The following is a 27,735-nucleotide window of genomic DNA, read 5'->3' as shown; positions in this document are numbered from 1 at the left end:
GACTAATTGTAAACCTTCACTTGGACTTGGCATTCTCAGCCGGATCCTAAGGTCAGACGCTAGTATGGTAGCTGGCATGCATAAATCCATAAAAATCATTAAAAATTTAGTATTTGCTGGATGTGAACTACTTTTCCTAAGCATAAGAGAAGGGGTTTATCTACAGTGCTGCAATGTCTTACTGATTTTAGAAAATTAACTTTCAAAGTTACTTTTCTTCTTGATTATATCCTAATGCTTATTTCTCATAAACACCAGCAAGACAAGTTTTAAGAGTCATTTTAAAGATGACTTTGTATCAGGAAGCAGTTACTTAAACCAGAAGAAAAACCTGCTCCACTGTAGGCTGATCAACATCCATTAGCTCCTCTTCCTAGTTAACTACATATTTTACAAGATACTCTCTGCACAAAATCCAACATCTCTCAAACACTCAATTAAATTTTGAGGTGTTCATCTCCTAAATACCACAAGCCCTTGTCTCTTTAAGCGGGGAGGGGGGAGCTAAATCCAAAACTACTCTCTTAAATTTGATTTGGCACTACTTTCTCTCAAAATCAGGAGAAAGTACAGTAACATATATTGCACTTCATACCATGACAGAAATTAAAAGTATTTAATGCTCTCTGGTATTTTTCTGAGAGAAGATCTAATCTCCAAATACCCACCTGCTTCTGTAGTAGGGTGGTGGTGTTTTTTTTTTTTTTTTTTTTGTTTTGTTTTGTTTTGGTTTTTTTTTACAACAGAATTCTGTAGGATTGTGCAGAACACAGGAAGTAGGAAACACTCTTTAAGGAAAAACTGTTAGTGGAAAAGCCATCCCATGCATTTAGATGCCTCCAAGCTGTAACACAGAAAACAAGCACCTGAGCAATATTAGTGGAAGACCTTTACCATACATATTTAAAACTACCATGCAGTAGGATCATTTTGTGATGACAGCAGTGCTGTGCAAAGTCAGCCGCCCTGCAGCACATGCAAGCCTTCAGCAGAAATCAGTGTGGAGGATCAGTACTTGCTTTGCTGCAGCTGTCTGTTTCCAAACCACCCCTCCTCCAGAGCTCAAAAAGTAAAATGACTAGGTCCTCTGAGTGCCTGCACCAGGAAAGGCCAGGCTGAAGATATTCCTGACAAACCCTGCTCAGATTTAGTCTAGCGATTCCAGATGGCTGAAAAAAAATTACAAGATGGCCCAGTCAGCCATCATCAATAACAGAGGCAAGTTCCCTGTCCAGCCATGTCCTTTGTACTTCAATAATGGTATCAAAGCCATTAGAAAAATTACTAACTGTACTGGAAGACAAGGAATAATCATACAGCAGGAGAGTAGCCTCCTCTGCTAGCAACAAGCCACCACCTCGGTATTTTTGTTTAATTTCTGGCACTTCTACGAATTCTAATCCCAATTCAAAGTTTGCTAGGATGCTTATTTCCTTCCCCTCCAATAACCTTGTAGAAGACTTAAAAAAAAATGATTCAGGAATGGAAGCCACTTAGAAAACTCAAGGGATTTTAATGACTGAATGAAGAAGGAACTACTTATTATTATATTTAAGTAGCAAACAAGTATTTTGCTATCAAAGCACAAGCTAAAGAATTTGAAGAAGCCACAAACATTAGTAAGCCCAACATACAGAACTTTGAGTAAGAAGGCATTTTACACACAGGAGTTTATCAACACAAAACTGTTTAATATTTATTAAATGACACAAAATACCTAGATAACAGACTCACTCTCTGAAAGGACATGTATTTACATTATTTACCAACTTAAGAAAGACTCTCTGTACCCATATCAGACTTATGAAACATAAAAAAGGTTTTGCTGCTTTTTGCATCGAAGGATGCAACGGTGATACATGCCCTGTTTGCAAGTCTGCATAAACTATAACTTTTTGATGCAGTGAAAAAGCACGATTTCATATTCTGGTAGCTGAGGGAAGAAGCTTCTGAAAATTAACAGGGTTAGTTTTTTCCCCCACTCCAGACATACTCCGAAGAACTGTTATACAAAAAGTATATTACATTTTTGAATGCTGCTGTACTCTTACAATTTTAGTGTAACGTTTCAAAGAAAATATTCTTCCTACTATATGAAATCACTAAAAAAAGTGGTATTTGAACATTTCTTTAGATGCACTTTTTTAAAAGAAAGCATTAGGGCAAATGATATGTCTAGGAAAAATGAAAGGCTGACCGAAAAAAAAAAAATGAGAGCAGAGACCAAAATATGAAAAACAGCTAAAGCAACTTACTTAACGATTTGCTAGGGTTTTGTTGTTTTTTGTGTTTTTTTTTTTTTTTTTCTTTTTTTTTAATTTTATTAACTATTTACTTTGGCACCTTTGTGTAAACTATAGAACAAAACAACGTTTACAACACATTTGCAATTACAGCATTTAAACAAAATGGTCACTTTTTAAACCAGCCAAGACAAAAAAATAGTCCATTTATGGGTATAAAGATTAAAAAACCTAAAATATATATTTCTAAGAATAAACTGCAATTTCTTATGAACAAGGTGCTATAAACTGCATGCAAGAGTCAAGATTAAAAATGTGTGGCCAAACAGACAAGCTGTGTTATAGCCAGATGAGTTGTGGTCCAAGCCCACTTTAATTTTTTTCTTACAGAGATATATATGGCTCAATAGGCAGGCACATGATCCCAGCAAGAAGTTGCAGAGTTGTACGGCTGGACGATAAATCTTGGCTGCAGCTCTGTCATTAACCAGGAATAAGCAAGACCTTAGCAGAAGAGATGAACAAGTTCTTGGGGAAAACCCATGAAGATACAAGATGGAAAAGCATTCTCCCCTCCCCTCTCTCACCTCCTCTCTCGGCCTAGCCAGGGTTCTCAAAGTCCATTCTTTGGGTTGCTTTAACTAGATTGCCGCTTAGGGTCTGCCTCAGATCACGGAAGTCTGATGAGATTTAAGGACATTTTCTATCTAATATTTTCTGCATTTAAGTTACTGAAATGGATGGGATAAAAATTAAATAAACTTTCAGACCTTTCTGGTTAGTTTGACTGAATGCAACACACTTGTTTAATGAGGGAGGATTTTACTAGAGTAAGTATTTTAAACACATAGAGGTGTTCAATTTATATGCTACAACAGACTGAATGGAACCAGTTCAATACTGATATTCACCATCTCCTATCTCCCAAAGAGTTAAGTTTTATGCTCCTTCTCCAAAACACCTTTTTCAAAGGAATCTTTTATTGGCTAAAGATACAAAACACATACAAGAAAAAGGAACACTGAATGTAAAATACAGAAGGATTTTTGCAGGGGCATTCTTTCCTCCCCAGTGGATCTCTCTTTCAAATTAATACTTAAAGATCTACAGAAGCAGTCTTCAAGTTTCTTACCAGATAACTCGACTGTTAGTATTTTTCTTACAGAGGCAAGGGTGGTCCTGGATGTCTACCAGTGGTTACACTGCAACAGTGTCAAAGCATAAGGTAGATTTTCTGCAGATCACATAGAGCTGTATGACAGTGACAGTTAGTAGAGGTTGACAGCAAATAACTTAGTAGAAGAAAAAAACCCCATCTGCTTCATCTGTCAGCTAAAGACTGCATATAAAAGAGCTTGAGAGAAAACACAACTGGAGAAAATACGGAATTAAACAGTAGATCAAAAAAGCAATAGGGATGGGATGTGTCAGATACAAAATACACACACATACTCACACTCTCCCTCTCACACACGCACACCCCTGAATGCAGGATCACAGTGATAAAAGTTATAGATCATAGAGAGCTAAGTTACACTGTCATTAAACAAAAGTAACATCTTGCTTTCACGAAATATCTGGTATTCCCCAGGACTATCAGTGCCTGAAAGAGAATGAGGTTTTTCATTGTGCTCTGCAACACAGCTGATCGTAGGTCTAAAGCCTGGCTGGGTAAGGAAGAACTGTTACGTGGAGGAGTTACCCTTTCTGCTGACACTTTTTTTTCCCATATATTCCTGGCACATACTGCTATAGCAATAAAAAAATGCATTTTGTTGAAACAAAGCTCTACATTCAAGTGACTTATTCTCCCATGTCTTATAAAGATGCAAAGAATGCTCTCTGGTCATCTAAGAAAATATATTTTAGATGCCTTGTAGCAATACTTAACTTTCTATATGAGAGGTAGGCTTCTGGGTTCTAGGAGGCCTGCCACATCTAGGGCTGAGTTCTTAAAGCTTTAAGTTAAAGCAATCCAAAGCAGGGCAGTCTTAGAATTGCCCTGTCTAAACCTTGAGGTTAGTTCAAGTTTAGAATGTTGCAAAGCAAAACAAGTATTAAAATCCATTTTAATGTTTGTTCTTACAGCTTTACCACAAGAACAGTGTGGCTTTCCATAGATATCTGTAAATAGATTCTCTTTTCTAGAGTATTGCTGCCAAGAGGTGAAGGCCTCCTACCCATGACTAGTAAAAACTGTCACTTTTTCCATTATGGCTGTTTTATGCTTAAAATTCCCAAAGGTGAACACTAAGTCTTATAGGCAAGCCATATAAGTCTAATCTGAACTTCTTTTGTTGTAGCAGTTACTTAAGAATGGTGCTTGTATATACAGTATATATGCCCACACTGCAAACTTGATACATCATTTTATATTGGTACCACTTCGTCTTATTTGTGACCAAGAACATTTTCCATTAGATCAGCAATAAGCATAGCTTGGCTTATTCCCTATTTTCCCTCCCTCAAGGGAAAAATCCAAGTGTGGGCATCAACCAAACCAATGGTATGTTACTAACTGAAATGTATTCTGTACAGTAAATTAAAAGTTTGCATGCAGTTTAAGCATTTTAAAGGCTATTTTCTTATATTAATTAACCTTCTGTTTCCATTTAAAGGTGTGAAAGACATCTGTCATGTATCAAGGGACTCCTCTTCAGACCCAGAGACAAATGGAATCACAAAGACCAGGTACTTCCTTTCAGCTTTCTGCACATCTTACTAAATAACATGCAAAGAGTTCAACAGCATTCTTCTTAAAATGTAAATAGTACTCTTTAAATGGGCATGTTAACCACTGAAAGAAGTCCACTCTACTATACTTTTCCATTACACTGCTTTCATTCAATCATCGGTAGTATAAAAAGTCAATTAACGGGATCAACAGGCTAGTTTATCCACTGGCAACTGTGTATGACACCAAGTGTGCAGTAAAACAAAGGCCAACATATGTTTATGCAATATAGTTGTACTGATTCGGGTTTTCTTTATCTCTTTCCATGTAGTCCCTGTCAATTAAGGATTCTATTCTCTTCTTAAGGTCAGCAGGCTGTAAAATAAAGCAGATGTCAGCATTATTATGTTGTAGTCAATGTTTCTCAGTTCTTTCTTTCTACTTAAGCCAAATATCTGTACTATTTAAGATAGCTGAGGAAACAGAAAATCACATTTTAAAAAAACCCCACCCTTAAAGCATCAAAACTTCTAAAGCCTGTAATGTATAACTGAAGTGAAAGTTAAAATTAGCTTGTCACCTGCAGCTAAGCATAGATGTTTTACAGCAGGGGAAGATATTTGCTGCTGTTTAAACTGAACTCAACTCTAAAGAACTGCAATTCATGCATTGTGTACCACAGTGTTTTTATTTCTGAATTTTACCTGGTAAAAGATGGTACAAGTTCCATTTTATTTTGATGCGAGTGAGTTTTGCAACAGTTTGGGTGTCCTATGATTTTGTTGGGTGGAGGACTTTATAAAAATGCCTCATGATAAAGAGTGAAAAAAAGCATTTAAATCATCTGTTAAAACCCTGCAAAGCCCAATTACAGTTTATGCAATACTTACGGGCCTGCAGGAACTTAACATGGTAACAAAACAGAATGACACAGCGGTTCCTTTCATTTTACATTTCCATTGATAGCACTGTGTATTTAAACTCAGATGCATCACTGTCTATTTGAAAATCCATTTCCATTTGTACACAGTAAGTTATTCATTTTATATTGCAACTGTGGGCTTCTTTAGCTTTGAGACATTCACCAATAACTAATTTTCATTCCATATATATTTATATGTATATATATATGTGTGGTGTATATATTAACCAATATAATCTGTCTGGAAGAAATACTGTACCTTTATCAGTTACTAATTTATTAAAAAGTATCAACCAAGTTAAGAATTAAAACCAACTCTGCATTACATATCTGAATAATTTTCTCCTCGTCCCCAAGAACGCATTGCCAGAACACTTAAATGCAAGAACAGCAGCATACAAGGAAAGCTAGCTTCACAGTTACTGCTAACAGACTCTGGGTCTGAAAGCCTTTGGCAACAGGTTTTAACAACTTACTAAAAGCCTGAGGTAATATTCAGATAAATGAATGCAGTTGGCACTTCAAAAATTTCTGAAAGTGAGTATTTGTCCTTCCTAATAGTGAAAAGATGCATGTTTTAGACAGAAGTACAGTTTAACTGAAGACAGGCCAGGGAATATAAAAATAAATAATAAAGTTTTAGAAGAAAAGTCAGTACTACACCTTTACTGGGAATTTAAGCTGGTTGTAGACCTCTGACACAAGCAGGTTATGACTCAGTGTCTTGCGCATCTTCATGATTCGTACAATTGCAGCGTCAATCTGGTATTGCCGGTCCTGGAATACTCTCTCTGTAGTGCTTGCCTGTTCCTCCACCTGAAGGATCCATTTAGAAGAGTTTTAAAGAGAATACTAGAACTGTCAAAACAATTCTTTGTATCTCTAAGACAATTCTCAGTATAAGACAGTAAAAGTCAAATATTTGACACCATTCCTTTACAAATATGAAGACTTACAGTCTACTAAAAACCCACTTGTACAAGGAATTAAAATCTTTGCACAGATTTTACATTGGATGGCTGTCAGGGAAAATTACTGTGATCTTGTTCCTGTGTTCACAAACCATTCAGTAAAGCTCCAGGGAATGATCAAGGGTGAAAAGAACATTAATTAATTGGAACTTCTCTTAAACAACCTTATTCAGAGACATCTAGCATCACTGGTGTCATAGTTAGCACGGAAACACACATTTAAATCAGCACTGTTAGGTATGTGTTATCATTTACAAAGGTATCGGTATGTACATTCCAATTGAGAGGAAAAAAGCTTGTAAACCAGCAACTAGCAGGCAACAAGATACATAACCCAAGGGTCTAAATCACAGAGCGTTAAAAAGAATATACCGTTTCTTTCATCTGAATTTGGTTGATCTTTATCCTGAAGAGCTTATGTCTGAAATCATCATTACATGTGAATTTATCACCATCTTCCACATCTTTGCCTTTGGGGCTTTTAGTCAGTACTCTGGCTTTGCCACAAGCCAGAGATTGAAGTGTCCTTCTCAGCTCTCCGTCCTCTAAAGCAGAAAAAAGTTTTTTAGTTTTTTTTTTTAGTAAAAACAGTTGGAAGCAGTCAGCTGTTTTCAATACCAACCTATCCCAGTGGCTTGCTTTATCTCCTCTAAACTGAACTCCTCTCCTTCATTAAACATGAGCAGCACCAGTGTCTGGAACAAGGAGACCTGAAGTTCTTTTTTGCCCTGTCACAAGGGAAATTAACAGACATCACTAGGCTGTTTTTTCTGTTGGGTGTGTTTGTGTGTGTGTATGTGACAAACAAGTCACTCTTGTATGTCAATTATTTCACTTAAAGGATGTGATTGTTATTTTATTCATATAGGAATACGAAAGGATAAAAGTTACTGGTCACCCTGTGTTTACTAGGAAAATGCAGAATAAACTAGAGGTCAGAAGGTTAGAATATTATATCCAGTGACAAAACTTACCCAAGATATGCATCAACTTACTCGAGACAAATCTCAAAGCACTGAGTGCTTAAAATTATAATTTGAAAGACCTTTAAGTCAAGGTGTATCACAAACATTAGCTTAAGAAGCACAGTATTAGGAACCAAAGGATCTTTGAAATAACCAAGTTTGGTAATACTTGTTTTACCATTACCATTTTTCTGAAAAACTTAACTAGTAAGAATTCCTATTCCAAGAGAAATTTTCTTGAAATATATTTGTGTCCATGAAGAAATGCTGAAGGAGAGTAAGTGTAAGTCCTTTAAAAACAGTTGTACTCTTCTACACTCCAAAACTTTTATTTATTTCAGTAATGAAACGTTTACAGTGAAGATGCTTCATGCTGTCAGATGAAATAAGGTAAACTAGGGAACACAGCCACCTTATTTTTCCTCCCCAGTATAAAATTTATTGCCATTTTTAATATGGAACTAAACCCACTGGATATTTTCCCCAAGCAGTAACCAACAACTGTTTTTTTCCCACCAATGCAAAAGTCCGATTCACCTTCTTATACCTTAATACATCTATTTCAGAAATTATCAAATCTGGAAATGACAGCAAGAGGTCAAAGGTTAAAAGTAATTGCGAAAAACAGTGCTAAGTTTTCCATCACAGCAGAAGAAAGGTTCCAGATATATCCCTAAGGTACATCTCAAACTTGGAATTGGCAAAGCAACAGAAATAAGAGAAACAGTACACTCACCTCTTTAAATTCTGCTTTTAGTACACAGTGTCCTAGTGTTGACTGCCACTGAAGTTTCCTACCACTATGTTTTCCTAAATAAAAGGTCTTGAAAATCTCCTGCAGTTTTACCATCTAAAAAAAAGAAAGAAACCAAAACATTAAAACAGAATTGCTACGTTAAAAGCATCCTTCCCTCTTCCACAGTCAAATAACCCTTAAATAAAGGCTTGGAAAGATAAAGGGAATTGCAAGAATAGAGAACTTGATATAAGAGAGACAGTTCTGCATTTCTTTCTAGGATTGTACACATATTTAAACCCAAGTTGCAGTTGGTATCAAGATGCATTACCGACAGGCTGATACTTGATATGATACCTCTATATTAATTACCTCTGGGGGCAAATGGACCTCCATAGGCACGTAGGTTGGCCAGTAACCCATGGTCAGAATATTCACTGTTAGTTCAATGTTCCCAGGTACATTCTGATTTTGCATATACTGCAGAAAGAAACAAAATAAACTGAAATAAAGCTGTGTTTATTAAACATATTTCAGGTAGCACCGAAAAGTTAGAATGGGCATTACAAGAGCACAGAAGACAAGTGACCTTAATGATGTCTTCACTATATAAACTGTGAGTTACATACAAGAAAATTAGGATAAGAAAAAGCACTTCTCAAGTTCTAAAAGGCACTTCCATACAGGAAGAAAACATAAGTGTTCTAGCAGGCTGATGGGAAGATATACCTAATTATGTGTGAATGGAGAAAAGACTACTAAAACTTGCTTGTAGTCAAAACATAATAGAACAGCTAGTACTAATTGGCAAAAATTAGCAAGCCAGTCTCTCAGAATACAGTGGTGTTAAAATGTTTTATAAGCTTGCAATTCTTCTTTTGTTACTATGGGTGGTAGTTTTTTTTGTTTGTTTTTTTGTGATTTTTTTTTTTAAAGCAGCCTCTTGTTTCAGCTTTTTTGCTTTGTTGTTCTAGAAAACAATTAATTCAGTAAAAATTTCAAAAGCACAGACAGCACAAAATTAAGAAGTAGCTTCTGACTGATTTTCAGTAGAGACTATTTTCCCAGTTGGGCTTTTGTCTGCTCCTTTTGAAAGTAGTCACCTACAAAGTCCTTCTCTCTGTAGTGAAAGAACATCACAGACAACCAGAATAATTCAAGAGGAGTTTAACTCAATTACAATAGAAGTGTTCACAACCGAAGACACCCTGCACCCTCTTTAGGCTTTCTGAGAATAACTCATTCAAAAAGCAAGTAAATGAATGAGCCATGACAGGCTTTCCCACAGTACCTGTTTAAATTGTATCATTATATCTTTTGAAAGTTCCATATCTTTAAACATTCCTTCAAGTTTGCTGGTAAAAGCAGCTCCACATTCTATAAAAAAGAAAACGTAAATATTAAAAATTATTCTTATTTTCAACACCAGAGTAGTTATTCTACATATCAGAATGTATTCTGAAGCAAGATGACCTATTTAAGCATATGTTCTCACATAAAGACCTGGATTCTAATTAAGATACAGAATAAGGTTATAAACAAGAGGGAAAATGTTTTAATGTGGCAGCTATTTTGCAACCCAGTTGTTTTTCCACTTGGACATGACTGTTCATTCTAGGACTCCACTGGCTACCTGTCACTCAGACAACAATTCTAATCCCTATCAGCTGCCTGCCAAACTGTCTCTTGATGATAGGACAAGATCCATTTTTTTTTTAAAAAAAAAAAAAAACCAAAAAACAAAAACCTTACTTTTACCACCCAAAGACTCTATCCTACAAAACAGTGAGGACCAAACTAGAAGACTGCTAGCCAGCAGCTTCATGTTTCAGACCTTATACAGAGTGAATAATAAGTGCAAGTCATCCTCAAGTTCTCCAAGCACATCACTGATTTATTCAGCAGGGAACCTCAACTCTATCCCACAGGCCAAGATACACCACGCACTTTAGGCTCCCGTGTTTTGTTTTTTTTTGCTGCTATAATTACAAAACTAAAAGCAAAGGAGTGTCCTCAAAATGCACTAGTCATTCAAGAACTGCACAGCAGGTTTTTGCCCTCATGTAAAGGGGAAATACCAACAGCACTCCTGGGAAGGCCTGTTAAAACAACTATTTTAAAAATAAAGCATCCTGATACATAGACAGGTAGATATTTACCATGTTTGAGTTTGGAAAGCATAGATTTTTCAGCATCTACTGATGCACTCTTCCCAACTAATAGTCTCTTTGCTAGATCTTTTTTATAAAAGGCCTCAAAGACATCTTTTCCTGTAAGAGATGAGATTTGACAGTGATCACAGATCATTGTTTTAAAACAAACATTACCTACAAGAGGTTGAACTCAAAGGTCAGTAAAGCTAATAAGGACCTTCATATTAAGATTTCCACAGATTTTGAGTCAGGGCTTGTCATCAGCATTTTAACATGCAAACTAGTTAAACAGCACTACACCAGCAAATTGCATCTACAGAGAATGAACACCTGAAAATGCAGACAGACTGCAAAAAATTATTTCAAAGTACCTTTATGTTACTGATTAAACAACTGTATGCCCACAAAAACCCCAATACTTACCATATATGAATCTAAATATTATCATAATTTTATCCAGCATTTTTTCAAGTTCTTCGTCAGTAGCTTCTTTGTTGCCTGCACGAAGCTTTGAATCTACGTATTTAGCTAAAATTGTGTTGAGGAATAGAAAGTTTAGCATATGCTTAGTATCACAATGAAACAATAATATTTTTTTTAATTAAAATAATCTAATATTGTGAAATCTTTTGGAAATGTAAAGGATCCTGAAATCACCTTCAAATCAGTTTCACCACAGCTAGCTTGACATTTTCATAGATGCTATAAAAGGTATAAAAACCATTATAGCCTAGTCTCTTTTCAGATAAGCAATTACTGCATCTTATTAGCAAAGATAAGGTTAAGAAAGATTTTGTGGATGTAAAATTCCTGGTCCAAATTATGATCTTGAAGTAAAAAGTCACTATTGCTACAGACTGACATGGCTCTAATAGAAACAAAAAGATCAGAAGAAAAAAAATGTAAACCAGTTATTTAAATGTGTTGACGATACTGCTGAATTTCTCTAACAGATTACTGTTTGTTTTAATTTCAAATGGTTTGGTAAGCCATTAGAGTTAGTGAATTAATTTTAAAAAAGGAGGGCAGAAAGCATTACTCCACAAGCCTAGCAGCACAACAGATTGCAAAGCAGGTATTATTCACTGTGTGGGGAAATGATTAAGTTATTCAAAAGTGCAGAGAGCCAGGCTTGTAATGCACAAATCTGTAAACAACGTTCTTTGCAAACTACAGAGGTTGTTGCCATAACGCGGGAGGTACAGTGCATCCTCCACTTGTCTGTATTAAAACATAGGTATCTATGTAGAGCTCCTAATAGCTCTGAGCACATGTGTTGATGGCAGAGTTATTTAAACTTCAGAAAAAGTCAAATTATTAGCAGCATTCTCACATTTGGACACCAGTCAATTGCTAGAATGCCTAAGTTCTAATGTTATTCACTTCTCTACAGTATAGCCAGTGAACTGATGAATATAGCTTGTTCTTAATGTTTAATGCTAACCTATCAAATATTTCGCTTGGATAATAAGGCACAGTAGATTCCTAGTTTTGCAATGCATTGTGCATAATGTCTTTTCACACAGTTCCATGGTATCTCACCTGTAAGCTGCATCAGCAACTCCCTCTTATCCCCCCCACCCAAACTCTCACATGGGAAGAAACTGAAGAAAAATACCTATGAGTTCAGCTGGCTTATTTGGTCTTTTGTTAATGAATGTTTCAAAGGCTTCTTTCATAGCATTCACAAACTTCTCATTCTTGAGAAAGCAAACATCAATAATATGGTCAACTTTGTCTTTAAAATCAAGTAATTCTTGAACCATGGTTTTGTCTTTTTCTGGATTAATTACTATGGTGCTACCAAATGCCTGCAAAATAAAACATATCTTTCCATTAGCCTGAATAATTTAAGTGACAATACTTCTAAAAGCTTAACTTATCTTCCTAAATGTCTTGTTTCTGGTATTCATATTAGTTCCAGTAACACAACAGAAGTAATAGCATTATGAAGTATTTACTATATAATCATTCCCAGTCCCTGTATGTTGATTCAAACCAATCTATGAATAAGTGAACATTCAGAACTTTTCTCTGAAGTAATAAAGTATGACAAGATTAACACACCCTTTTTAAACATCTATATGCTCAGGTTTTATACAAGTAAAGCTCCCACCAAACTCAATTTTATTTAATAGTACTGCTATGCCATTACAGAGCGTTCCTTCACAACCACCGTACTTTCTGTGACAACATTTTCACTGAGTAAGGAAATGAAACATCTTAAGTGATATTTAAGTGCTTTTTGAACTTCCATTGGCTGGTAACTTAAGCTGCCACTCATTCTGACAAGAAGTTTTAGCAGGGAGAAGACAGAAATGTTCTGCCATTACCAAAATGTCTATTGGAGAAATATAGAGGTCCCCCACAACTAACTATAAGCAAGATAAAAATTCCAAACTTATTTGGAGTTCAGTAATTCAACTGAACATTCAATATTTTGATATGAGTTAGAACAGTTACTGTACTTTTTCCTAGTACGGTTTCAAAAGTTGCCTATTAAATATATGCTTATGAGCAAGCAGTCTTATTTTCTCAGAAAAATGCAATAGTTTATAGAGATTACTCAAATATCTGTGTATAAAACCCAGTGATATAACAGTGATATCTGTTCCAGAGGTCTAGCAACAGTACCTTTATGTACTCAATCCAGTGTTGCAAGAGAACCTGTACTCCACCTCTCACACGACTGAACAACTGATACAGAAGAGATAGGTCTTGAATTCGGTTTTCATCAAGAAGGTGGTTTAAACCTGCAAATCAGAGGATTTCAACAGAAATTAAAATCAGATTAATCCAAAGGAAGCACAGCATACTTTTACAAAAAGGGACCTCTTCAAAGCTAGTATTTTTTTATCAAGGAATTAGTGGGGTATTTTTTTTTTTTTGCTACCTAATTTAACAGCGAAACACAGAATGGCTGCCTGAACTGGCTCAAACATTAAAAACCTTGTTATTGCACTGAACATCTTAGGCTACGTGTACTTTACATAACATACTTATCACAACACCTTTTCTTACTTCTGCTTTACTATTCCCTCAAGATTTGAAAAGTTTATGTTCTACTGATCTGCAGGAAAGGTTCCTTGGGAAGACAGATCTCAGTCATAATTCTGGCTGTAAAATAAATTTTACAGCTGTTTGAAGGCAAGCAGCTTCAAGAAATATCTTCACCTTTCACTTTTTAACTTTTTGGCAGAGAAGGCCTGATGCTCCACAGCAAGGTTCTAAGAAAGTAGATGGGTAAATATTGCAAACTTGATACTCCTCTCAATAAAGAGTCTGTTACAGATGTGCAGGAAGATGCTCACATACCTGTTTCATCCCGAATGTGGCTAGTAAGGACTTGATAATTTTTTTTTATCATTCAACTCTTGCTGCACCCATATCTATTTCCAGACTATCCCTCAGAGCAACAGAGGGTCACCTGACTCCACAGAGACTATTGCAGAACTGAAGCAATGTACTTCATTGCTCAAATTGTACTAAATTTTTAAAACAAGCTGCTTTTTGTGAGCAGCAATTAATCAATGTTTCCCCTTTCTTGTACAGACATAACTTGAAGGCTACTCCTTTACCTCTGAGTCTTCAAAATGCTATTTAGCACACTGAACTCAAATTTCCTACTCTAGTTTTCCTTCTGCTTTGCTGTGTATCTGAAGACAGCATTGAAACTCCTTACCTCCAACAAGGAGAATGGTACTTGCCCTCTTGCAAAATGGTCAATGCTATTTCATGAACTGAGTAGCAGAGGACCTTAAAGAAAGATGTAGTGTGCGTCCTCCCCCAGCACCTGAATCTGTCACTTTCTTTTTCAGCACAGGAATTGAAAGCCCCGAAGCAGTAATTAGAAACATTTCTATAAAGAAGAAAGATTACCTTTCTGAAGAATGGCTGTTAAATGTTCACCTAGAAGTTGCTTTTCTACAGTAGCAATTAGTGGCTTCCTATAGAAAAAATGTTTAGAATTAAATTTCCTTTTTCCATTATTGACAGTTTTAAATCCAATCCTCTGAGATTGTTACCTACACTTGTCATTGGGAGTGCGCTAATTATCTGTGGCCAAGGACCTAAAATGATTATATACATATTTATCCTTTTTCCTCCCCAGTAAGCAATCTTTTCTTCCTGTTTGCTGACTAAGGATTTAATTCATACAATAAGTCTGTTGTACATGACCTCTAGGCAGCTGGACAATGATTTAACAGTGAAGAAACTGGGCAAAAGTTTGTCAAAGAATTTATCTTCTCCTGTTTTGTGGGAGGAGATTCATGTGTTGGGAGACAAACCAAGGAAAAGAAAAAACGCACCTTACGAGTCAAGAGGTATTAAAACAAACCAGGGAGTTGGCCACTAATAATGGTGTGGAAGAAGGAAGCCACTAAACAAGCTAAATATTTTTAACAGTTGAAGGAGGAAGGAAATAAAAATGTATGACGGTAGCAATGAAACACCTTCCTCTTGGAGAGATCATCTGTACCTGCTCTTTAAGAAGTTGCTACCACTTACTCGAAGAGTTTTGTTGTATTAGTGACCTACATTTTCTCTCAGACATGACAGTTGTGGCTTTATGTTAGGAGAACATTTCTCCTGTCCTACCAGTCATGATATCCACTTGATGGTATTAGAGGAAATCCTGCCTCTATGTAGAAAAGATTGAAGACTGACATTAATCAATAATTTCCCAGACTCCATAAAGAATATGCAAATATTTTTATATAAATATTCAGAGCCTTTAGCCTGACAGTTCTCTATCCCAGGTGCTATCTTTTTCAGGCAGGATGGCAGCTGATTAATTGCATTTCAGCAAGAAAGAGACATTTGGACTGGTGGTAGCAGCCTATTTTTCTCCAACCAAATGCCCAATAATGTTTATGTTAAAACTGGTGGCTTAGAAGAAAAGGATATTAGCTGTGTGAGTCAAGACAGTACTTCACTGTAAATATGGAACTGTGGGAAGCGAGCAGCCTTCGATGGTCAGTCAATAACTGAGATAAGTTATAGCTATTAGAAGGCACTCAACAGAAGAGCCAAACAGCTAACAATACCAGGCAAAGTGAGATTGCACTTACTGTGTGCTCTGATCCAAGTAAGTGATTATCCTGTCTGCTTCTTCTTCTAAGCGCTTGTTGACATGATGAAGATATTCTGGAACCTGAAAATTCCAGAGTAGTTTTGTGTATTTTTAAAAAAATTAAGACTTCTGGGGGGGAAATTAAAAAAAGAAAGACAGTACTGCTCTGACAGCAGCAGCAGCTAGTTTTAAGCAGAAATCATTAGCCCTGTGACTGAAGACAACTGCATGTGAATATCCTTTTTCAGAGTACTATAAAACATAAAGGTCACATTATTGCCCTGTATGCTGGCTAAAGCAGCAGATTAATTCCTCTCCCCAAGAAACGTTTCATCCTTAGTCATAACAAGTAATTGTTAAACATTCAAAATACCTCTCGTTCCTGCATAAGCCTCTGTCCCTCTGCTGCATACAGGCGGTTAGTCTCTTCCAAGAATCTATGTTCGAAAGAGTCTTGATAAATCTAGGGAAACAACATGATAGCAATCCAGGGTAAAGCTTACTGAGCACTAAATAACAATCTGAGCTGTTTATTGGTTTAAAGGTGAAACAAGTTTACTCACCTGCAAGTCAGAAAGCATGCTTAGAAGGCTTCGCAGTAAACTCCTATCAATAGCCTCACCATTTCTTTCTCTCTCAATCAGCAGAAGAATGCCATCAATAGTTTTGTTCTGAACCTTCTGATCACTGATTATATGAGTTCTGAACAATTCTAGCCCCATATCCCTAAAAAGAAAATACTGTTCAATAAATTGCATAAGAATCAATCCTAAATATTCTCAAATAATTTTATCTAGATCAAATAGAGGCCAATAAATACTAGTGTTCAAGTTACTCATTCCTCTGCCCCAAAATCACTCAAAAAGAGGAAACACAAACACTAAAATAAACCATGACAAAGCATTAACAGTAAGCTACAGATTTTAAAGATAAAAGAATGTATTTTTTCCTAAATAATGACCTAACTTTGCAGCATCTTTATTTTTCACTTCGTTGGCAGGATGATGGAAACCAAATGAACAGCAGCCTTCGTAAGAAAAGGATAATGTCATCGTGGGTCCCAATTCCATGGTTAAGCTGCTGGACAGTATTATTTTTTTGTCCATTACTTTCTAACCTCCAACTCTTAGAGCTTAGAAGAACTCAATGATGTGGAAGACAAGGATCTCTGATTTGGGCACCCCAGTTAAAACCTCCCATGAATCTGAAACTGTGGGTCTGGACACTTTTAGAAAAAGCCAGGCCCTCCTTCCACCGCACCTTCCATCTCTGGCAAAGTAATTCAGGTAATGCCAAAGGCACTGTACGACATTTGATAATTATTAAAATATTGGGAAGGGGGGAGGGTACAGAGGTTGAAGTCCAAAAGACAGTAACTTGCTTTTATTTTAGGTAACTTTTTCCTTCAAAACTACTTACAGAACTTTGAACACTATGCATGCTAAAGCCAGTAACAGGGCAACCCAAGCCCTCACACTTCAATTGAACAGGCTCTTTCCTTTAGCTGTGCAAACTGGAGCTTGATATCTACTTAACTGAAATTTGCTATCACAGCTATTTTAGAAGGATCCTGTAATTCATTGCAAATAGATTAAAAGTGAAATCTCCCTTTGCAACAAGCATGTATGCATTCACCACCTAATTTACAGGTCACTATAAAGTTTGTATTAAAAAAAAACACCTGAAAATCAGCAAGATATATGTGATAATTTAAATATACCCCTCAATATGTTATTTTTTTGTGCCCTTACCAAATAGATGGCAGCATTGAATTCTGAAGTACATAAGTTCGATCCAAGAACAAAAAGATACTTCTAATCATAATCTGTTATGAGAAGGAATAAAAAAGCCACAATCATTTTACTCTTGAAATTGAAGAGCAACATGAGTTATACTCAACAACAACAAAAAAACTCCACTGACAAGTTTCAGGCAGTGCTTCCTTAGACACTGTTGATTTATTTAAAAAATTCTGCCGATCTCAGCAAGATGATCAATGCAACATTTAGCATCTTTCTGTATAAAAGAAAGGTTTACACAGAAACAACAGTTAAGAGTTGGGGTGGTGTGTGTCCAAGATCAGACCAATGTGTCAAGAAACACACTACAGACAAGTATTTTCAAGGCTCAATTTCTAGTAAACTAGATACAGTTGCATTTCACAAAGAAGCCTTATATAAATTTAATACATTTCAGACACATAGTATATTTGCAAAGGAACAAAGTTAAGCAAAACACAGGCTAACAAGGCAACTAGTTTTCTTCAAAAAGATAAAAAGCTTACCATTTGTCTGCAGTGATCTTGCCAACATTTGTCTATTTTCTTTAGAAAAAGGACACTATCCAATGAATCCATGAAGAAATCATTAAGAAAATTACGATTAATAGGTAGTGTTTGCAATTAAATGAACCAACATTATTTTTTTTTTCTAAAGACTTAGCACAACAAACTCACCTGCTTCCCCAAAGAACCAGTTAACTTCCTGCAACATGTTTATTTTTAATGAATGTCTTTGTGTTAATAATGAGAAATCAAAATGTTTTGAACTGTTTAAAAAAAGTATCTAAATGCTTTTGAATGTTTTGCCTAATCCCCCATCCCTGAGGAATGGAACAAACATACATATCCCCACACCTCAAAACCCAACAATTCTCAATACACCTAAGAGCCCACCACTACACAAATAATGTATTTTTAGTTCGTGTTAAGAGATAACCTTAAGAAATAAATTTTGTCCTTGAAATTTAACTCGTATTCAGCTCACTATGTACTTCTGGTACCAATTAATATCCACTTAACAGGATCTTGATCCGATGCAACTCAAAACTTTTGACAATAAACCCTTTTGACCCTCAGAACCACTAACATTGTATGCTGCCAGATCACTAGCACTTTTCAAAAAGAAAACAAGAACTACTTGTTGGAAGACTTTTTTGTTTACCTGATCATGGCAAGCTCTGCATATAAAAAGCCTGAAGCAATACAACCAATACAGCCTTTTTAAGCCTTGCTGTAAGTCTAGTATGAGCTTTTGTAAGGCGTTAAAGTGTTTCATAAATACCAATTAAACTTTCTCACAAACTTCTCATATGGTTACAGACATAAAGGAACTAGTAGCATTCTCTGAGGTTCCACAAAATATGAAAACAGACCCAATTATGCAAAAACTAGGAATTCAGATTACCATGGCCTAGCATCATGAACCAGTCGAAGAAATCCATCACCACATACTAGCAGGTAAAAACATTTTGGCTTGTCAACAGATAAAAAAAGGATATTCTCTGAATTGGTGAATTTGTGCTTTAATGTGGTCTTCACAGATCTGTCTCAATTGTTTGTATAAGTTTGCAGAAATCTTGTAGGAGCAGAGATTTTCAACAGCCTGAAATAAAGAGAAACAGATACTGAGAAATCTATATTCTTATACATGGCTTTACAAGGAAAGGAGAAAAAAATCAACTCAACCAACCATGGAATTGTTTTGATTCTCACTCAAAAACCTACCAGCTTTTAATTGTAACATAGTTAACAGCTGCATGCAAAACGTCAGAGAGACATGGCACTATGGTAGTAAAGGTAATAAAAGACAAAGGAAGGCCATGCCCTGAACAGCTTACATTTTATTAATTTCAGCTGGAGTACAAGTATCTCATAAAGAACTGCAGGACTTGCATCTCTAAGAACAAGGATGTTAGTTTACTACGTTTTAGCAGCTTGCTGGGTTTCATACTTCAAAGAGGACACTTAAGGTCTTAATTTTATTAACTGCTGTGCTTTGCCAGGGTTACTTTTGCAGTCCTCTCCTAGATTAAGCTTCTCTCATCCCCAAAAGTACACACATATGCATATTTTATTTATTTATGTAACTTCACCCATCAACCCCTTGCCTGAATAATTTTAGTTATAATCCTGAACAATTTTTAGTAGTATGACTACATTCCAGATGATTACAGTGACAAATCTCAGATTTCTAGATCATAATCAAGTATTAGAAGAATTATCACTGTTCTTCATAGAGAAAAGCAAATAGTTTAAGGGGGACATGTCTTCGAGATTGATCAAGCAAATAAGCATTCTTAAGTCCAGACTTCTCCAAAATTTATACCAATTGCCCAGATTTGGAAAGCAACTGAGCAACTTTAACTCTTTGTGGATAGGTGAAAGCCAAAACATATGATTATTCTGTAAAACATCTGTAGAAGCTAGGAGGAGACGTATTTAAGATTTTCAACTAATGCCACTTAATTTTATAGGAAAATACTTCAGTTGCCAATACAACCAACTCATAGGAAAAAAAGCACTGGAAGATCAAGTTTATTCCCCAGCAACCATACACAACCATGCAGGGCCAGCATAGTTCAGAAGTATATGGAACAGATCTACTCCATTACACTGAAGTCCCCCAGAATATTTCCCAGCAGTTCAAACAGAAGCCACCAGCAAACAGTAAGCAGCCACCACTAAAAGTACAGCAACAATTGAAACAGCTAAACAAGAAGTTCCTCAGTTTATCCTAGGATATCAACAGTAATCATTGCCAGCATCAACAGTAAACAACTCTCTAGAACAAGTACACTACAGCTAATACTGGCTTTAGGACATAGAGGAGTTAAAAACAACCAACCAAAAAAAAAACCTCCACAAAAAACAAAACCCCACAACAAAACCATCCCACACAACAATAATAAAAAAACCCCAAACCTGCATAAGCTTTCTGTCAGAAACAAACAGGTATAGCAAGAGAGTGAATGTGCCAATTAGGACTAAAACAGGTCTGAAAGACAATTACTAGGAAAGCCAGCATTATCACTGAAGTGTACATACCTTAATATTTGGAAATTGCAACAAATTCAACTCTTAACATTTAAGAAAGCCCAAACAAATACAATGATGTGACAAAAAAAACATGCTGCAGTTCACTGTTCAGAACAGGTTATGGACACTGCTCAACTCTATTCTGCTATTGCACCCACAGGATCAGGTTCTAATTGAAACAGCAGCAGAACAGGAAATAGCCACTACTTTGATTTCAGAAGAAAAAGAGGATAGAAAACACTAAGCTTGAAGAGCCCAATTAGACCTTCAGCAAGTGCAATTTTCTCCCACTTACTTTGGAGAAGCCGACTGAGAGCTGGGAAGATGTATGCTTTGGATAGAACTTGCTAGTCACCTGCATAACCACAGTTAGTCTCACTTCTACCTACCAGCCTAGGACACCAGCAGCCATTTTGCCATACTCTGGTCAGTTCATCCATCTCAGCTACCAACATTTCCATAAATGCTGTCTATCAAAACATGTAATATTTTACCCTGCTGCTCCAAATCCTTAAAAGAATTAGCCTCTGCACTGTAGATGAACAAACGCATACCATCAACGTTTAGTGAAATAAGTTAACATGTATATACACTTGTACGTAGTGCTCACACAAAGCTGTGCTTTCACATTTTTGTATAAGAAATTCCAAAGTGTTAAACACATCTGCTAGTATTGAGTGTTTGACCCCCAAGTGCAAACTTTTGCATCTTCATTGATAACATCCATAGAAATATTTTAATTTCAACTGGCTTTTTTTTTTTAATTTAAGAGATTAAACTTTCTAAGCATACAAATACAAAACCTTTTAATAAGATTTCTTCTGCGGAGCATAACACCACCACTGCAATATTATGCTTTGCAAATCTAACTACTGGTGATATGCAACAATAATTACAATGTATCAAAAATTCCCAACAACTTCAGGGGTTCTAGTTCACAAAATTATCTTGTTCTGGATTAGCTGAATAAAGCTTTCTAATCAGGGAATCTGTGCCCTGAAGATGGTCAGAACATCCAAAGGCAAAGCATCATATTTCCTTTGTGTAACATATACTCTGTTGGGTTTTTGTAGTTTGGGACTTTGTCTGTTTTTTTTTTTTTTTAATTGTAGCATCTACACCTGGGATTGTGTGCTGGGGAAAAGTTGGAAAAAGAACCGAACACAGCTCTGATGAGAGAAAATCAGAACTTCGCAGAAGTATTTAACTCTGATTGATTAAAAAAAAAAAAAAAAAAAAAACCAACAAACTAGGGATCTGGTACCAAAGATCCAGATCTCTATTTTCTGGTACTAATCTAAGGAAAATTATTCTACTAAAGAAGCTTTCAATTCTGTAGCACCAGCTACTCAAAGATGTGTATAATTTCTCTTGCTGAGAAGGAACAAAGCAAGTACAAAGCTAGTGTCCTACTGAAAAAAATAAAGCCTCAAAAGTATTTGCTCCATGGAATTTTCCAACACAGACAAGAGTTAAACCAAGCTCAAAAATTTAACTCCATTACAAAAAAGTATCATCTTGTTTTGAGGTATGCATCAGAACTTTTGCAGACTTTTGCAATTCCCCTCTATGCTTGGATAATGGTGTCTGCCAAAGCATATTTGGCATCAGATCCATTTACCAAGCAGCTGTTCAGAAATGACATTAGTTTTTTTTGCATTTAAAAACACTAGTGACTCCTATTACTATTTTTAAATCAAGACATTTATTTTTAATTTGTAAAAAAAAAGAGAAAAGTTTCATACTTGATCACACTCTCTTTACTGGAAAAGTATTTAAGTTATTACAAGGTTGAAATTGAGATTTAAAAGGAAAAAAAGAGGATTTTTTTGTTTTCTGAGCATAAGCAATATTAAATTAAGCCTGTGGTAAAAATGAGCAGAAACTTAAGCGGTAACTGTGAAGCAGAAGCAAGGCTTTCAATAGAACTTTGTATTTTTAAACAATTTTGGATATCCTTCAAGTATTTTATTAACAGCTATTTGCTCTGTTGTTCAGCCTAGAGTAAGTAATTATCAGCCAATACAGTGAGTTGTAATTTGTTAATAGTTTTGCCAAGTTTTGCAAAAGTAACAATGCTATTGCTACTTTAACAATACTATGTATTATCCTGATAAACTGTTAAAAAAGCAATTTTTAAATTAATTGAACATTATAAAAGATTATAACAAGCTTAAAAATGCACTGGACTGAGGAACTTGGTCCATAAAGTTCTTGGTTCCATGAGGAATGGCAAGTAATCCTTCCTTAAATCTGTTACTAAACCTTATGCAAAGATGACGTTTTCCCCAAAACTTTTCACAGGAATCAGTCATATCCAAATGCAACTTTTATTAAAAAGGGGAGGGCAGAGGAAGAAAAGACACTAAAAACAGACCGAAAGAAGGCTATATACACACAGAGGAACAAATCAAACAACTAACCAGGTAAAAAAGGCTTTAAGAGTAAAAAGTGTAAGCGCTTCTTAATACCAAGCTAAAGCAGCACTGTTGCTAGGCTGCTAAAACTGCACGTACCAACGTGTTAGCAGGGAAAAGGTGAGGAGGGGGGAGAAGTCTCCCCAACACATTCAGCTGAAAAAGCAGAAGTGGAGCTTATAAAAAAAAGTTCGGAAATGCAGTTCAAGTCTGATCACTTCCTAAAACAATCAGAGCTGTTGCTGGGAATAAATTTTGATTCTCAGTTGTTAGAATAGACAGAATGCTGAATGATAAAAAAATTACAATCAAACCAAAAGAATACAGTTCATGAAGAAAACCAGTATTCTATTTACTTTTAAGAAGTCAAATAAAAAGTTTCAGATTTAAATTATTTATGATCCTCAATCATAAGCAGATACTGCCTTCAGAAAAAAAATATATTTTAATATAAATCCTCTTTTTCTCACCTAACCACCAACATTCTAGGATTTCACATTTCTCCTTTAGCAGCCACACAGCATAAACCCCAAAACAGTAAAGTGAATACAGCTTCTTGCGTTATTTTTGTCAGCTGCTGCAAGAGGAACCATACTTTGGATTATGTTGTGGCAAGTAAAAAATTTCTGATTTTAATGTAGGTCTTGTGAAATTTTTACTGATGATTTTAAAATTTGAGAAACTATTAGATGAAAAGTTCTTCGATGACAAAAGCAGCCATCAAGCAAAATGTCATATTCTTACCACCTTATCAAGTGTTTTAAGCAAAAAACCCCAACAAAACAAAAAGCCCTATCCCATTGCTTTTACTTAAAGCACTTACCTGATAGAGCTCCTCTAAATTGTACTTAATTGAAGTACTGTTCTGGATAGCTTCTACAGCTTCTTTCAGTTTTTGCCAGGTTTCATCTGTGTAGTTTTCAGGCAATTTGGGTTTATCTTTAAAAGAAATTATTTAGAGTGAGAAAGCATTTAGAAAAAGAAGACATTAAAAACGTAGCTTCGAGTAGAAAGAGGTATGGGCTGATGCTCTAGATTTTAATTTATACTTATATGAAAAGAAAGCATTCGTGTAAAAGCAGTATCTTATTTACATTTTAAATAGTAACACATTGTAAGAATTGGGCATTGCTCTTCACATACACATCATAGGATCCAAACAGTATGTGCAATTTATAAAAATCACAATACCCTGTCTGAGTAACTCAAGAAGGGATAAAGGCTAAAAACTGGCATGAATGATCTACACCTTCACTACACTCTTTTTCACTACGAGGACAGCAGAGCTGAAAAAGTGAACATTAAAAGCCAAAAATGATGGATTAAAAGATACAGAATTGTGTATAGCTTACTTTTTAAATTTACTGCTCATTAATTCTAATCTGTATTAACAGTGGGAAAGAAAGCCTCAAGAAACATGCATGGAAATACCATAATTATAATACAAGCTTTATGGTCACAAGGCAAACCTTCCTATTTTAAAGTAATCCATTTACATCTCTCTTGGGTTTGGCCAGTGGGTATTTGTTAGAGCTAAGCGCTCCTTTAATGTTCAAATAGCTCAAGCTTTGCAGATTTTACTCTTCCCATTATTTTTTTCAGCTTCTTTTCTAAAGATGCCCCTGCTGTGCAGCATCTTCAACAAGACTAAAGCATTTACAACAGGCTAAAAGAGATTCCCGGAGTCAATTCCTCTGAATACCAAGACTATTTTAAGATTGTGTTCTCATAACTAACATGACCATTTTTGTTCCAATAAACACATTACCAAATAGAGAAGGAAGGAGGAGAAAATTCAGAGGAAGGCACATGCACATCTGTGCCACCAACAGGTGAAATTGGCCCAGAGTTTATACTCTATTAAAATTGACTTTTACATACCTAAAGGTAAAAAACAAATCGTGAATCTTTACACTTCCTCTAGAAATAACACACAGAAAGAACTAATTTTTTTTTGTCCTCCCAAGCACTTCCCTACAATACTGGCAATATCCCAACATTAGCTGTATCATAAGAATCTAGAGAGACAACTAACTAGAAGTAAGACTTGCCTATTTTCGCTAGCAACTAATGAGTATGCTACTCAGCAGTAAATAACAAGATTCTGGATTTTAGGAAGTTACTTAAGTTGTAAAGGACGTTATTGTTATCATACCAAGAGAAAGACAATCTTAAACTTACTCTCAGTTTAGCATCTGAGATTAAATAAAAAGCAAAGCTGACAGATTCTAGACACATCCATTTTAAGCAAGTGACTCAAATACCAATTTGTAAGTAATGATGATCACAGCACCATGCAATCCATGACATTCAACAAATATTTTAAACATGAAAAGTTGACTTCCTTTAAAGATAACAGTGTACAAGCAACAGAAGATTGGAATTTATTTCTCACTATCATGCACTGAAAGTATACATTTTAAAATAATATGTCAAAGTAAATGATGATGACCTGATGGGCGGAGAACATATTTAAGCATTAGGAGCACCCTAAAGCAAAAAGTTACACTGTGATCATAAATTTCTGTAAAACAATCCTAATCCTTACCTTCCACGGTATTTCTACAGAACATCTATATCAATTATGTATTTAGAAATTAACTTTAACATCAGTGCTATCTTCTCCTCTCCCCACACCCCCAAACATGTGGGGAAAAAGAAAAACAACCCAAGAAAGCAAGGTATGGGACTATTTTAGAAGACGAGGCACAAAGTAAGAAAAGCTGATTTCCCAGTCTTCATAGGGGGAAAAAAAGACAGACAGAATTTTAGCTAAGCTTTCTGTCTACGCCTATTTGTATTTTTGCTTACTAGAAAATTAAGCAGCATCACAGCAGCAATTTCTCTGCTTCAGTTGGTCTCTAGTAACAACACGCGAGAATCTCAAACACACCTTCTGAGAGAATTTATGAAGTAATATAAGCTTGTAAAGTGAGAGTATGTTAAGACAGAGAAAAGACATTAAAGAGTTAAATAATAAAAATTACAGTAAGGATATTGCAAAGAAATCACTCAGCAAAAATCTGAACTACCTACTTCAAAGGGAAGTGGGGAAACCAGAAAGGAAATCTGCCGTAATAGCCTGATAATCACCTTAGTTTCAGCATTTAAAACTAAGCACAAGCAGATTAACCTATAAACAGACAATGCAGATGCAGGCAAGACATACAGACTCAGGCCCAACTTAAAAAAATGCATTCTGTGCATAGATTTATCATAAACTGGGCTAGCACATATACTATGACCTGAATCAGAATTACTAGAAAAAAGGTATCAAACGTTAAAAGTTTGAAGAAAGGCAATTTACACACTTCTGTAGTAAAACCTTTTGTCTAACATACAACTGACGGCCTTCTTTCAAGGAGACAGAGTGAAAGGAGTCGGGAAAATAATCCCAAGCAGCAAAGTGTAGCTCAGGATGTGTACATGACTGGGCAAGTATGCATCATAAAACACTATTCCCCCTTTCATAAGTATAGAAACGTTCACCACAGAAAAGCATTTCCTGTAAAACTTGGAGCTATTTGAGAGCTAACCGGTTTTCATGTTGAAAACAAAACACGAAGTTGAGCGCCAGCGCCCCATAGGTTGTGACAAATTATGGCCTGTTACCTTTAAAGTTCTTGATCACTAATTTCTTAGCGGAGCCAGGTTTACTGTTGGCAAAACTGGAAACAGTAGAGGAGGCAGCTTTGGTCAGGCCATTTGCATGGTGCCCCACAGCCACTGACGAAATTAAAAGGCTTTTATTTTTGAGCTGTTGTTGGTGCTGCTGTTGAGAAGAGGCAGCTGGAGAGGAGGAGGAAGACGACTCTTCAGCCATCTTCACATCGAGTCCAATAAAATCCACGGAGTCCTCAAAGCGCAGTTTCTTCTGGAGATGATGGTTAGAGGAGGCAACCCCTGAGGAGGAGCACGAGGAGGCAGTGATGACGGAGGAAGATGATGAAGAGGTGTTTTTGGAAGGAGAAGAGGCGCAGGAAGAAATGGAATCAAATTCTTCTCTTTCAGAGTTGCTGTTGCTGCTGTTATTTAACTTTCTCTTCTTGCAGGAGGAGCTGCTGCTGGTATTACCATCAGTGGCAGGTCTGACCTCCTGGGCTGCTGCTGGGGGGTTGGGGGAAGAGAAACCTGTGGGAAACATGAACACACAGAAGTGAACAGGCTGAGGGGCATCAAATCCTTGTGGTGTGACAGAGAGAGAGAGAGTTTGAGAGTCAGTCTCTGTTTTAGTGGCTCTCGGGGGAGTGTCTTTCAACTCCTCTCTCTCATCAGTGGAGTCCTTCCGTATCCCCTCTCCTTCGCTTTCTTCTTTCTCGGAGGAATCACTTTCTCTCCTCTTTTCCCGTTTCCTTTACTACTTTGTTTCTTGCCGTAGTTTGTCTCTGCTTTTACTTCTTTCTCAGGAGAGTGTCTCCGTTCCTGCCTCTTGCCACCCACCAGTCTCTTTCAATTCTTCTCTCCAACACCAGTAGCTCCCCACAGCTGCCCGCTCCCCCAGCTTCTCCTTCCGCTCCCCTCCTGCTCCGACCGCCTCGTCTCCGCCGAGCAGCAGTGGGGAGGGCTGAGTGCGGCTCCCTCACGCCTCGGCTCCAGCCCCTGGCCCTACACGCCTCCCGCTCCCTCGCCGCCACCAGGCCCGCTCTCCTCCCGCGGCCCGCTCTCCTGGGGCTCCCGCCGCCCCCCTCTCTGCCTCCTGCTCGCGCTTCCTGAGGGGGGACAGCCCGGCCCGGGGCTTGTTATTGTCAATACACGGCAGAGAGG

General features: G+C 36.5%; 1 protein-coding gene across 1 annotated transcript; it reads right to left on the bottom strand.

Annotated features, from left to right (window-relative positions):
- Positions 1-1,670: 1,670 nt before the first annotated feature.
- CUL4B (cullin 4B) lies at positions 1,671-27,735 on the bottom strand. The gene is made up of 20 exons (XM_009970175.3): positions 26,584-27,735; positions 23,795-23,910; positions 19,018-19,121; positions 18,023-18,092; positions 17,490-17,563; positions 16,302-16,464; positions 16,112-16,201; positions 15,737-15,819; positions 14,544-14,611; positions 13,299-13,417; positions 12,283-12,475; positions 11,088-11,192; positions 10,671-10,781; positions 9,803-9,888; positions 8,884-8,991; positions 8,512-8,625; positions 7,433-7,538; positions 7,183-7,355; positions 6,503-6,655; positions 1,671-5,292 (listed from the first exon to the last, which is right to left on the bottom strand). The coding sequence occupies exons 1-20, from the start codon at positions 27,113-27,115 to the stop codon at positions 5,197-5,199; spliced, it is 2,664 nt and encodes an 887-aa protein (XP_009968477.1). The 5' UTR covers positions 27,116-27,735; the 3' UTR covers positions 1,671-5,196.

This window comes from Tyto alba, unplaced genomic scaffold (genome assembly GCF_018691265.1).
Source record: "Tyto alba isolate M040663 unplaced genomic scaffold, T.alba_DEE_v4.0 Super-Scaffold_5, whole genome shotgun sequence".
Taxonomy (NCBI): Eukaryota; Metazoa; Chordata; class Aves; order Strigiformes; family Tytonidae; genus Tyto; species Tyto alba.
This window is presented reverse-complemented; position numbering and strand designations above follow the sequence as displayed.